General features: G+C 53.9%; 1 protein-coding gene across 1 annotated transcript in view; it reads right to left on the reverse strand.

Annotated features, from left to right (window-relative positions):
* Positions 1-13,845, reverse strand: part of LOC138373823 (polycystin-1-like protein 2) — a 79,349-nt gene that overhangs the window by 23,544 nt on the left and 41,960 nt on the right. Inside the window, exons 22-30 of the mRNA XM_069456420.1 lie at positions 12,930-13,152; positions 12,192-12,385; positions 8,021-8,251; positions 7,484-7,585; positions 6,966-7,144; positions 5,473-5,619; positions 2,387-2,586; positions 1,506-1,723; positions 702-918 (exon numbers count right to left, since the gene is read on the reverse strand). Of these exons, the coding sequence (XP_069312521.1) occupies positions 702-918; positions 1,506-1,723; positions 2,387-2,586; positions 5,473-5,619; positions 6,966-7,144; positions 7,484-7,585; positions 8,021-8,251; positions 12,192-12,385; positions 12,930-13,152 (1,711 nt within the window). The remainder of the gene's footprint in view (positions 1-701; positions 919-1,505; positions 1,724-2,386; positions 2,587-5,472; positions 5,620-6,965; positions 7,145-7,483; positions 7,586-8,020; positions 8,252-12,191; positions 12,386-12,929; positions 13,153-13,845) is intronic.

The following is a 13,845-nucleotide window of genomic DNA, read 5'->3' on the forward strand; positions in this document are numbered from 1 at the left end:
TTGAAAGAAAGGAATAACTTCCCCAACCTGTGTTTCAATCTTCTTTAACATTTCTGACTGCCCGATCCATCGCCCTGGGCCCTGCCCCACACCCTTGGAAGTGGATGTAGGTCAACTTTGCACCCCCCAACACTTTGCAGAAAAAGGAACCGAGGCACAGAGGACTGAGATAATCCGTCCAAGGTCCCAAACTGGCCGATGGCAGAGACAGCACCCAGAAGAGGTTCTTCTGAGAAGGATGGACGGCTCCCATCCCACGGAGCCCAGGCTCCAGGAAGGGAGGTGCGGACTTTGCACAACTCTCCGCATGATTCGTCCTTTGGCCACAGGCAGGTAGGCTGCAAGGAGGAGCTCAGGCGCTAAAGAGTGTGTGACCCCAGGGGCCCTGCTGTAGGCTGGGAGGTTTGGGCTGCTCCCCTGAGGAAGGGACGCTTAAGCCAAGACTAAAGATTGAGCAGGAACTGGCCAGGTGAAGCGAGGAGAAAGAACATTCTAAAGGACCAGCATGTGTGAATGGCGTTAGTGGGAAGGCAGCTGTGGCACAGAGAAGGAGGCGGCGGCCAGTGGTCCAAGCAGGGGCTGGTGAGGGACACTCCGGTCTGGCTTTTTGGTCCCCTAGTGATGCAGACACGCCCCCTTGTCCTGTCTCCACCTGGCCCCAAAGTGCCACTTCTCTCAGCACAGAAATGTCCGGGACTCACCTTTCACTTGCAAGGCCCCAACAGTGGGTGTTATAGGGTCCCCTCTCTCTGTGGGTTCCTCCCAGAACACCTGCCCTGCTGTGCTCTGTGGACAAATGACGTCTTCCACCAAGGCCAGGAGGTGGTTGATGTCCATCAAGTTCACCAGGTCCCAGCCCGAGGCAGGGAATGGCACCTTCAGGGCTTTGAACAGGGAGCTGACAAGTCTCCGTACGTCCTGCGAGGCAGCCCGGGGGGTAAGTGTGAGCCGAAGGTCAGGGGTGCAGCGCAGGGGCCACGGGCATGCGCCCGGCCAGCAATCTGCACGGGAGCCCGCACTGCCCACCGAGCCCTGAGGTCGCCCTCCCCGAGCTTCCCTCTGTCACCTCCAACATCCCTCTTCTGGGGTCTGAACTCGTTCCAGGCTGTATTCCTGTGGCACATAGTAGGCGCTTAATAAGAGCTCATCAAGTGCATGAATGCAGAGTAAGCAGTCTCTTCTGTGGGCTGGAATATTTTGCATAGTAGGTACTCAGAAAGTGTGTGTGTACATGTGTGTGCATATGCATGCACGTGCATATATGTGTACGTGTTCTTGCATGTGTATGTGTATGTCTGTGTCTGTGTGAGTGTGCATGTGTGTACGTGTGTGTGCACGTGTGTACGTGTGTGTGCATGCATTTGTATGTGTATATCCAGTTGATGCATCTTGACAGCTGATGCTGTCAGACCGCATGGGGCTGCCAGCCCCCAAGCCCCACCCACACCCCTGTTTCTGCCGAGGCTACAGCACACTCCTAATGCTAGCTGTGGTTGAAGACATGCCTTGGTCACTGCTTCAGGCGTCAGGAGACCATCCTCCATGGGCTGTGGTGAGGGAGTCAGGCTGGGGGACCCCCTGTCCCCTTTCCCAGTGTTCTGCTCCTTTGCAGCCCGAGGACGGGCATTTCGGAAGATCTGAACGATGAGGAGGTTGATGGGGAACATGAGGATGGAGCTCTCCAGGCCAATCATCACCTCCTGCCATGTGAATTCAATTTTACCTGGGGACAGGGAGGGAAGGGGTCACAGAGGAGAGGCCACCCCCCAGGCCCAGTCCCCTCTGCCCCTCCTAGAGGTGGCTGTGCAGTGAAGGGTTCACCTTGCCTAGCGCAAGGTGGGGCTGGGAGGTCACCTCTAAGCCCTCAGGTGTCCTGCCTGGTAAGGGTGTCTCTGTTTACCTGGGTTCTTGGGCCAGGCCAGACAGTCTGTGCTAAGGGTGTGATTTATAGTAGGGCCTGGGCCACCTGGTGTCAGCTCAACCCCTGGAGGGCTGGGGGCTAAGGTCAGCCCTGTGGATGGTCAACCACGTCTACATGACGGAGCCCCAGTGACGACTGTGGACACCAAGGCTGAGGGAGCTTCCCTGGCTGGCAACAATTAATGTTGCCATTAATGTTGGGAGAAGTTAGCGCTACCCGTGACTCCACTGGGAAGGACAGCTGGAAGCTCACACCTCTTCCCTTTGCTGATTTTAACCTGTATCCTTCTGCTGCCATAAACCCTAACCATGAGCCCACTGGCTTCTCTGAGTTCTGTGAGTCCTGCATTGACTCATGGAACCTGAGGGTGGTTTGGGGACCCTGGAGCAGCCCTGGCATTGCTGGCGTTGCAAAGGCTCATGTCCGCCAGCCACTGGCCCTGCCCGCCACGACACTGGGTGTTACCCAAGTCCATCTTTTGCTCAGCCGGGTCCTGGGGGACGCCCCAGAACATGATGCTGGTGAGCATGGTGCAGAGCAGCAGGGACAGGCAGCAGGACGCCCTCTGCACGCGGGTGAAGTTGCTCCGGGCCGAGCTGCTGAAGACCGAGTACCAGATGTGTCCATCCCGGAAGCCCGCGGACGTCTTCGTGAAAAACAGGTGGCTGTGGGCAGGCAGAGAGAGAGGGACAGGCATTCAGGGAGACAGGAATGGGGAGAGGCTGGTCTCTTTGGAGCGATCCTCGGATGAAAAGGAGGGATTTGCTTCTAAGATTTATCGTAGAAGAAATACACTCGACAGCAGTGTCACTTAGAGTTGAGAACGGAGACTCTGGAAAGAGCCGGATTGGAACCCTAGACGCCCCTTTTACTGGCTGCGCGGCCTCGGGCAAGTTGCTTTCCTCTTTGTACCTCAGATTACTTGCCTGTAAAATGGGGATAATAACAGAGCCCATCTCACTGGATTGTTATAAGGATCAAAAGGATAACTTTGGTAAAGCATTTCCAACAGTGGCTGGCATATCGGTGATCATTCAATGTTAGCATTATTATTTTTGCTATAATTTTAATAGGATAATTATTAATAGAATATAATTGGTTTTGTTATAATTAGACCGTTAGAGTACAGTGGTTAAAAACCCCAGGCTCTGGGTTCAGACTCAGGTTCAAACCGGGTTCAGTTTGAGAGAATAAAAATCACAGGGCAGGATCTTTGAACATGACACCACGTTCTCCATAAGGATTATTTCCCTAAGAGCAGAATGTTGTTTAACCCTAGGAGTCACTCAAGGGCCCGGACAGTGCAGAAAGTGTGCAGGGCCGAAATTCCCAGCTAGCACCTGCCCTGATTCGTCACGGCCAGCACCCCTCAAGGCTGTCCAATATTTTGGCCACCACGGTGGGGTGCGTCGATGGGCCGGACTTGGAGTAGAGGTACACAAAGATGGAGGCCAGTTTCCAACATCAGTGACTTTTCACGTTATCATTCTAGACATTCAACAAATCCTTGCTGAGCCTGGTGCTCTGTGCCAGGCAGTCTGTGGGGCACCCGAGATTCCTGGAGGGGTTGCCATGGTCCTGCTTTGAGAGAGCTCCCGGGCCAGTTTCCAGGCATCACATGTTTTGATGCAACAAGGTGATACTGTTTGCTCCTGTAATTGAACACTTCCGCTGAACCACGCACTGCGCTAAGCATGTTACACCCATTGTTTCATGGAATTTTCACAAGAGCCCTTTGTGGTCGGGACATGGAAAAAGTTATTTGTCAGTGGCAGAGGCTGAGCCCTGCAGAAGATCCTCATCCAAGGGCACACAGCAAGGCAGTGGCAGGCGTGTGGGATCCACAGGCCATGCCCATGTCGGTATTATACCTTTTTGGGGGACCAGTCTCTTTGATTTTGACTTTTTCCCACTTGGAGGCAGAAGTGGACAGCTGGGAGGAAAAGTCACCTGAATAAATGCATCAAAACAGACTTAATGGGCCGGGCGCGGTGGCTCACGCCTGTAATCCTAACACTCTGGGAGACTGAGATGGGAGGATCGCTTGAGCTCAGGAGTTCGACACCAGCCTGAGCAAAAGTGAGACCCCATCTCTACTAAAAACAGAAAAAATTAGCCGGGCGTGGTGGCTCATGCCTGTAGTCCCAGCTACTCTGGAGGCTGAGACAGGAGGATCACTTGAGCCCAGGAGTTTGAGGTGAGCTAGGCTGACGCCTCGGCACCTCTAGCCCAGGTGACAGAGCAAGACCCTCTCTCAAAATGCCCAGCGATATGAGAATGGGTGAATTGGTTGTGGGACGTCCATTCTATGGAAGCCAATAAGGAAACCATTTTGTAACCACAGAACCAGCCCATTGTAGGTCAACTTTGGCGTAATAAAATGGTGAGTTGTGTTTCAGTTGCCAGGAACGCTCAGGTTGCAGGTCAGGTAACCTGAGCGTGCCCAGATGAACCAAGTGGGCCCAATTTGTGACCCCGGAGCCAGCGGGAACTAGAGAGTCAGCTACAAGCAGAACCAAAGTGCTCTGATCAGGGAACGGGGACCAAATTAAGACACAAACATTGGCATCAGCTCATGGCATGAGCCAATCAGATCATACCTTCCTGCATCAGCTCATGGCATGAGCCAATCAGATCACACCTTCCTGCATCACCTCATGGCATGAGCCAATCAGATCACACCTCCTGCATCACCTCATGGCATGAGCCAATCAGATCACACCTCTTGCATCACCTCATTGCAAGATCCAATCAGATTACTCCCTGTTACCCTCTCCCTATAAAACCCGCCCCAGCCCCCAGCTCAGGGAGACATATCTGGGCATTGCCTCCTGTCTCCTCGCCAGTCAACTCACAGCAAAACTTTTCTTTTCTCAAAGCCAGTGTCATAGTGTTGGCTTCTATGTGCGATGGGAAGCGAGCCTGTTGCTTCTCAGTAACAGTTTGACCCAAACATGTACTCTCAAAAGGATGCTCATGGTATATTACTAAAGGAAAAGGCAACACATTTGGAGTAATGTGCCATTTAAAATGATATAAAATGAACAACTGTCCACGGTGCTGAGTGTGTGTGCACATTTGTACCTGCTAATGCGAGTTTGGAGACCAATGTGGAAAGCGGGAACACGGCAGCGGAGGGAATGGATGGGGAAGTGACTAGCCAAGGGAAGCATTTGCTGAAAGGTCCATCTAGGGTAAAACACCACCAAAAATGAGCCCCAAATGGCCAGGTATTGAATCACCATGCAAATCAGTCTGTTCACTAATATAAAAAATTTTATTCAGTGATATTCGTAAGGAAGTAAGGATAACTATGCCTACCATTCTCACCACCTGGAAGACAATTTTTTGGGGGGGACCCACGGCCCTCCAGGCCCTCCTTCCCAACAGGAGAAACTGATTGGTCATTACTGTCACACACTCAAACCCACCCAGGCCCGCTAGCTGAAACATACTTTTATTTGGCTGCAACTGAATTGCAATGCAACTTCCCTTGAGAGGAAAGAGTAAAGTAATGAGAATTTGCTTCAAAAAAAAAAGAAAAAAAGTACCTGAATTGTTTCCTGTCCTGCTCTGTGGCCACTGGAAATACCTTGTCGAGGACACAGTCTCCAACATCGACGGACAGCCACGAATTGCAGAGGAAATACCACTTCTGGTCCATTGCCAGGTCATACACCAGCACCCGGCTCACATACCTGGAGAAGGGACCCACAGATCTGAGGATAAGGTATATGTGGTGGGGGTGTGTGGGGGACAAGACTTCCTTGGACACCATGAAGGCAACACCTTTGCAAAACCCAACAAGAAGAGCTCTTGGAAAAAGACTGCATTTTTTCTTCATTGTTCTTGGTGCCTGGATCAAAACTGGCCTCAGGCAGGAAGTGCAGCTGGTATAGAGAGCTGTCTCTGGGAAGCTGCCACATTGTCACAAATACACTGCAAGAGGGAGCCTTTGAAACTATTAACCCCTCCATGTGGCACCAAGCCCAGAGCCAGTGTCCAGGCACGATCAAGCAAAGCCAAGTTGGATACTGGAATGCACAAAACATGGTCCTCGCTCGAGTTTCTAACTAGAGAGTGAGTCCACCATCTATCTGGGGCTCAGGACTTCAAGGGCATCACCTGACCTGATTTGGGTCTTTGAGGCACGGGGAAGAATTGGAATCATCTTGCCTGTCCTGGGATGCTGCAATAGCCACTCTTTATTAAGTGTTTGCTACATGTTGGGGACTAGGCTAAGATGCCCTTGCCATGCATTTTCTCATCTCAGGGATCACAGCCCCATGAAGGATGTAAAACCCACCTCCATCAAGGTCACGTGCTGTCCTGAGGTGGTCAACATCCAGTGATGAGGTGCCTGCTGTTATCAGGACCTTGGCATGTATGTCCAGCTAGGGACAGTTCCAGAGCTCCCCCAGGGGTCAGATGGACTGTCGCTGGGCTGCATCACAGCCCGACCTCTCCCTCTGCCCATCCTGCCTCCCTCCCTCCCTTCCCAGGTGCTGATCCCAGGCGCCTCTTAATAAACACCCTGCTTGCTCAACTCCGTCTTGGAGTCCACTTCCTGGGAACTGACCTATGGCTGAGGCACTTAATGTGTTAATTTTAATCCCTTGGGTGAACTAAAGACAGTAGTATAAATGCTGTGTCTTTTTAAAGCTGTCAGCTGCTGATAGGGTGGTCAGACTGGACACCATTCATCTGGGTCACTAGTTTTGGCCTCAGAATAGGGAAGACCTTGCTCTGAACTTGCCAGCTGTGTGACCTTGGGCGAGTCACAGATTGACGCACAGAAGCGCCAAGAGTGAGGCTGGCACCAGACCCCAGGGCTGCAACTTCCAGTCTTTCTCCTAGGTACTGACCCAGTTTGTGTGGACTATGAACTACAGTGGGCCTCTCTGACCCTCGGTTTCCTCATCTGTGAAATGGAGATCCATTCTATGTGTCTTGCAGAGGCTTGTGAGGATCAGGAAGGCAGCACATGTAGAGTGCCCAGCCCTGGGTCCAGTAGGTCATCATGGTTTGCCTGCCCCAGACTCACCACGATGGCTGGTCCCCTGAGTTGTCATGCCATAGCCTGAGGCTCTGCAGTTCCCCCAGGGGGAACAGGGTGGAGAGTAGGAAGGCATCCACTCCTCCTCGCTCAAAAACCGGGGTGTCAGGGTCAGACAAGTGGTGGGGCTCACTCTCTCCATCCAGGCCATACAGAGTGACAGTCACCTGAAATCCAGAGTCAGCTGCACTTGGTAATCGAGGATCACTGGCCTTGCTTCATTGGAAGTGGCCAAAAACCTATGAAGCACAGGCCCCTTTACCCGCTCCTCCCACGATGGACCTGCTTAAGTTATTATTTCAGTTGTATGCAGATTTGGGGTGACACTGTCTGCATTCACACCTTCAAAATAACTATAACTCATAAAATGCTTCCTGGAGACCTTCCCAAACTCCCCATATATTTATTTGCAAGGGCTACAGGGCAGGCACTGGTTCCCCTTCCCCAATAATTATATCCCCAGTAGCCCCAGGGTGCCTGGCACTGAGAATTGTACAGTCAGGCACCTTCGAGGATGTGGCTGCCCCGCCCCGGTGGCCCGTGTAGACCGTCACCAGGTAGTGGTACTGGGCAAAGGGATCGTTGTCCTCCAGCACTGTGACCTTCACCTGGACAGAGCACAGCATTAGAAGAGCCCTACTCGTGTACTTGTCCACTGCACCCCAGATGGGAGTGAGCCGGGCATTCGTGACAATTAAAGGGCCAGACCCCTTAATTAGATGTGCTACTTATTCATCAGGTGAGAGCTGCTCTTTACAAAAGCAGGATTTCAAGTAAAAAATATTAGGAAGATAAAAAAGCACAAGTGCATTCTTCTTTTTTTTTTTTTTTTTTTTTGAGACAGAGTCTCGCTCTGTTTAATTTGATGAGAAAGAGGCTGAGGGGCCAGTTTGCCTGAGACAGTCCCAGGGGTCCAGGCCTGGGCCAGCAGCCGACCTCTCAGCTCACCACCTGGGCTCCATCCCCCGGAGTCCCTGCAAGGGGACACCCCCCCCCCCCCCCCCCGCTCCTCCCTCCCGTTCCCAGGGACCGCACAACCTCACCTTGGCCTGATCCTGAGCGTCCTTCCGCCGCGCCCAGATCACCACCAGCACGTAGACCACGCAGAGGCAGCCCACGGTGGTCACGACCACAGGGTTGTCCTCGAAGGTGGCAAAGAGCTCAGCCGTCTGGCGGACGTCGACGGCATTGGGCATCACCAGGAAGGCGCTTCCGAAGAAGGTGAGGTGGTCGCAGAGGCAGTGCGCCCGGGAGGGGCTGGTCCTCGGCCCGACCTGCAAGCCCGCAGAGGCCGTGGCTGGAGGCGCCGGGGGCTCATCGCCGGCTCCCCCCAGCCCCGGGGAGGGGAATGAAGTTCTCCTTGAGGGAAGGACACTAGAATGGGGCGTGGTTGGGGGCACTGCAGGGACACCAGCTTCAGGATGGCCCTTTGGGCTTTTTAAAGTAAAAATTCATTTTCAAACACAGAGAATAAATTTATAACAAATAACTTTGTATCCATCATTCTCCAAGGGCAGCGGTGTGCATTTTGCCAATGTGCTTTGCTTTTTTCAGGTAAGAATTGCAGGTCAAGTTGGGATCCCCGTTGTCCCTCACCCCCCTCAAGCAACCATCTTCACAAATGTGGTGTGTTCCCCTCCAGTCCCCTGCGCCACCTGGAGCCCCATGATGGGCTGGGCACTGAGAGGACATCATAGTGACCAACTCATCTCAGTTTTTCCAGGACTTTCCTGCTTTTCAAATGGGAAGTCCCGAGTCCTGGGAATTGTCTCCGTCCCGGGCAAGCTGGGATGGTTGGTCAGCCTACGCTGAGAGGCAAAATGACTGGGGGAACCACGGGAAGAAAAGGGAAGAAAACGGAGGGACAAGTGTTTGATCCTAAGCTGACGTCTCAGCACCAGGAAGGTGTGGGTGGAGCTTGGGCGTGTGGTCCCTTGAGGTGCGGGGCAGCCGGGCAGGGAGGACACAGGAGGCACCAGGGCTGGGACCGCCACCTGTGCTCTTGCTTCACACCCTGCTGCCGCCCCTAGACCCCTTGGCCAGCTCTCAATTACCCTCCAGGGCCTTCGGGTGGATAAAGAAGATTTAACTCAACCCCACAACGCAGCCCTGCCTCTGCCTCCCCCACTTCACCAGGAGGCAGTGAGGGAGGGCACAGAACTGGCACCCAGAAGGTTCTCTGCTCGAGCACCTGGGGAGGAGGAGCCTCCTGCAGCCCAGTCATGCCCCAACAGGCAGCTTTGTCTCTTTCCCTTAAAGAACCGCCCGGCAGGGGCTCACCACCACCTCCACGGGCCTGGTGCCAGCCACTTCTTAGGAATTCCAGGTGGGTCTTAGTTCCGTGTTTGCTCCCTTGTTTTTGTCACTGTTTCCCAATCCCCGGTCAGCATTGGCACGCAGCTGCAGAGCTTATGGGAACACCTGGCCCGCCCGGAGGGGGAGGGGCTGGTTCGGAGAAGACGCCCCAGCAGGTGACCTCAGTGCTGGGAGCCAGCAGCGTCTTTGTGAAAAACAAAGACCCTGAGGCCAGTGGCCTCCCTCACCTCTGCTGGCATGAGGGGCCCTTTGAACAGCCCAGATGAACCTGTGGACCCCCCTGTGGCAGCAGCTGCTCTTTTGGTACCTTTGAGAAAATCCCTATGCAAGGAGACAGGCTCTCAGACCCCTTGCAATGATTCTGCCTGTACCCCCGATAAGGGTCTCCGTCCAGAGAGTTGGAGCTCTCTTTTCTGTCATGGTTTTCCACCCCAACTTGATGAGCCATTTACTTACTTATGGCTCCTCAACGAACTCTGTATGGTGATCGCTACATTTCTATATCTCAGTCTTAACCTACGTCTAAATCTATACATGTGTGTCTGCACCCATGATGAGCCTCAAGTATACCGCGGTGGATTAGTCATAATTTCTGTTCCATGACACACTTGCACACATGACCTCTGCACGTCCCTTATTTATATATGGGTGCATTAGGAGGTGCATTTTTTTTTTTTTTTTTTTTTTTTGTTGAGACAGAATCTTGCTCTGTTGCCCGGGCTAGAGTGCCGTGGCATCAGCCTAGCTCACAGCAACCTCAAACTCCTGGGCTCAAGCGATCCTCCTGCCTCAGCCTCCTGAGTAGCTAGGACTACAGGCATGGGCCACGATGCCTGGCTAATTTTTTTTTCTATATATATTTTTAGTTGTCCAGATAATTTCTTTCTATTTTTAGTAGAGACGGGGTCTTGCTCTTGCTCAGACTGGTCTCGAACTCCTGAGCTCAAGTGATCCTCCCTCCTCAGCCTCCCAGAGTGCTAGGATTACAGGCGTGAGGCACCGCGCCCGGCCGGGAGGTGCATGTTTGTAATAATATATTATAACAAGCACCCGAAAACCCATCAGTGTACTCAAAAGCTAGAAACTTCCCAACAACTTAGGTTCAGCTGACTAGTCCTCCTCCAACCTGTCCCCATGCTGCCCCGACCCAGCACCACCCTGAGCCCACATGCACTGTTGCCGGGATTTCCATTTCACACGCGGTGTTGTCTTCCCTATACTTGGAGGGTTCAACGCGCAGTCGCTCTAATCTACAGAGAGCTCACTGTGTGCCAGGCGCCACGCTGAGTACTTCATAACCCTAATCTCATCCAAGCCCCACCCCAGCTGCACGTGGTAGCCATCCTTTCTCAATGATTTGGGATGGGAAGGCTCAGAGAGGTGGGGAGACTAGTCCAAGATCACCCAGCTCGTATTGATGCAGTGGGACTGAGCCTGTCTGGTGGCACAGCCGGTGCCGCCTGGGAACTCTAGAGTCACACCTGGGTCTTGCTCCTAAGTCACAGAGGTCTGTGCTACGAGTGTGAGGAACCGCTACCTCCCAGATTTCTCCGTGCACCCCGGTTTCTCCTTGGCGCTTTGTAGAACTCCCTGTGTGTGGCAGAGAGCTCGTTCCTAGCCTCCTCCTCCCACGGCTCTGTTGGGACACGGTTTCCTCTGGTTCTTGTGACCATTGCCATTTGACATGTGTGTGCCATTTGCCTCTTGTTTGTGTCCTCTGCTCAGCTGAAAGCTCCCTGATTTTTCTTACCATTGTGTCCCCGCCACCGGGTGCATGGTGAATATTTTGCTGAATAAGTGAAAGAAAGTTCTAGTGGATGGAGACAGACGTGTGGTAAATGTCAACCTGGCGTGGAGGGTGTGGCATGCTGTGGAAATCCGACGGGGGAAGACGTCTGGGAGGCTCCTCGAGGAGGTGGCATGGGAATGGAGACTAAAGTGTGAACAGTTTTCCAGGCAGGGGGAGGTGAGAAGGGTATTCAGGGAGAGGACGCCACGAGCCAAGGCACGAGAGGGGACGGGGAAGAGTTGTACCCTAGACATGAATCTGACGGCCCCAAAGTCAACATCTGCCCACAGGACGCTGTCACAGGCCTGGGCTCCGGGGACACAGGGCTGAGCTGACAGGGATTTTATTTAAATTAACAAAGCCAAGTGCCCCCGGGGGGTCAGCAGTCCTGGCCAGGCCCTGGAGGGGCAGAGCCACCTGTTGCTAAGGTCCTGCTCTGGAGACAGACCTGGCTTCACGTCCTAGCTCCTCCACTTACGAGGTTTGGGATTTGGGGCAAGTTAGGTGAGTTTCCTGAGCCTTTGTTTTACCACCTGTAAGATGGGAATAACAACCACCTTGGAGATCACTGTGGAGACTGATGAGCTAATGCAGGCAGAGCGTGGAACGTGGCACCTGGCGTGGAAGCAAGAACGCAGCTCTGAGCGCATTTCCTTGGAAATGACACCCGGCCTCCCTCAGTGACCCAGAGCCAGCAGGGCTTCCCGAGTCATTCGTCCACTGGTTCAACGATCATTTGTTCCCAGGGGTGAACAAAGCACATTGTTCCTGTCTCCCGGGGCTCCCAGTGCACCGAGGGAGATAGACAGCGTTTGAATGATCTCACACGTGGATGTAAAACGACTGCTCTGTGTAGGGCTGGGGGCGAGGGCTGTATGTGCCCTGGAGCTTAGAAGGGACGTGTGACCGAGGCAGGGACTGAAGCACCATTTTCTTGAGGAAGCAACAATTAGGCTGGGGCGGGAGTGAGTGGGGGGGCGGGTGTTCCAGGCACAGGGAACAGTATATGCAAAGGCCCCGCGGAGGCACTAAAAGGACACCCACACCCACACAAGCTGGACGTGGCCTACCAAGCCACCTTGCCACCTTCTTCACTTCTCTGTCCTCACCTGGCAGCCTGCGTTGTCCCAAGTCTCCTGGACCTCATCCCAGAACACACAATGGGACAGGAAGGTGGTGATGCCAACTGTGAGGTCCTTGCCGGGGGCCGGCTCCAGGCCAGACTCGGGGACCACAGTCAGGTAGTAGATGCCTTCTCCAAAGTGCAGGTCCTGTGGGCCCAGGATCCACGTGGACAGCTCATCTGTGGGACAGGGGGCTCTGGGTTAGCCTGAGCCGCACTGAGATGGGGGCTCACAGCATGGGGGAGGGGAACTGAGGCAATTTGGGAGGGGAGCAGACTTTCATGGTCCCCCCCCCTGCCCCATGTCCTAGTAGTACCGTCTCCCCCTGAGACCAGGAGCACAGAAGAAGGGACATTCCCGGTTAGTGTGCGGAGCTAGTGTGCGGAGCCAAGTCAGACAGACAAGGGCTCCAGTACTGATTCTGCTCCTCATTGGCTGTGTGATCTCAGACCAGTTACTTAACCTCTCTGTTCTTATCTGGAAAGTGGAGGGTTGTCATGAGGACTGCGATGAGGTCAGTTCTGTAAGTGCTTGACAGCTGCTTCTTAAGTACTCACCTAATATTGGCTAATAATAATAATAACACCAACAAAAATAAGCCACTGAATGTGCCAGGTAGGGTTTTTTGGGATTTCGTTTTCTTTTTCTCCTAGGGCTTCTGATTCTCACATGAAGCTGGTCACAGCCCAGGAAGCAGCGCAAGACCCGACAGGGGAGGCTTACCCGGAGCCGTTGTCGGCAGGAGGCGCGTCTGGGCATCGTGGCTGGTCGCGTTGGGGTGGTAGCCGTAGCCCAGGCTGAGTGTGAGCGGGACGCCGGGTCCCCAGTGCAGCTGGATCCCCAAAGCCGCCTCCCCCGAAGTCACGTTCACCCGCAAAGCTTCAGGCCTTGTCAGGTCCAACACGGTCGGCTCGCTGTGTCCTTCTGAAGGGCGGGGCAGCAGGATCTGCCATCAGAAACAACCGTGTCGAGGGCGCGCGGGGAAGAGAATGCCAGCCAGGGGCACCGGGGCTGCCGTACAGAGCCGTGCAGCTTGGAGTCCACACTGGGCTTTGCTCACTGCATTAGTTTCTCGTGGCTTCTGTCACAAACGACCACACGCCGTGTGGCTTAAAACAACATGGATCTGTCAGTGCTAGAGGCAGAAGTCCAAGATGAGTGTCACAGGGCTGACGCTGGCAGGGCTGCCCCCCTGCTGGGGCCCTGGGGAGAACCTGCTTCCTGGCCTTCTGCGTCCCTTGGCTCTCGGCCCCTTCCTGACACCACCCCTGCCTCTTGCTCTGTCATCAGGTCACCTTTTCCTCTTCTGCAGCCCCCTCCCTCATATAAGGACCCTGTGGTTCCCTTGTGCCCACTGGATAATCCAGGATAATCTCCCACCTCAAGTTCCCACCTCAAGTTCCTTTTTTTTTTCCCCTGTCGCCCTTGCTAGAGTGCAGTGAGCTCACTGCAACCTCAGACCCCTGGGCTCAAGCGATCCTCCTGCCTCAGCCTCCCGAGTAGCTGGGACTACAGACAGGCACGCGCCACCACCATGCCCAGCTAATTTTTCTATTTTTAGTATAGACGGGGTCTCACTCTTGCTCAGGTTGTTCTCAAACTCCTGAGCTCAAGTGATCCTCACACCTTGGCCTCCCAG

Source organism: Eulemur rufifrons, chromosome 23 (genome assembly GCF_041146395.1).
Source record: "Eulemur rufifrons isolate Redbay chromosome 23, OSU_ERuf_1, whole genome shotgun sequence".
NCBI classification, from domain to species: Eukaryota; Metazoa; Chordata; class Mammalia; order Primates; family Lemuridae; genus Eulemur; species Eulemur rufifrons.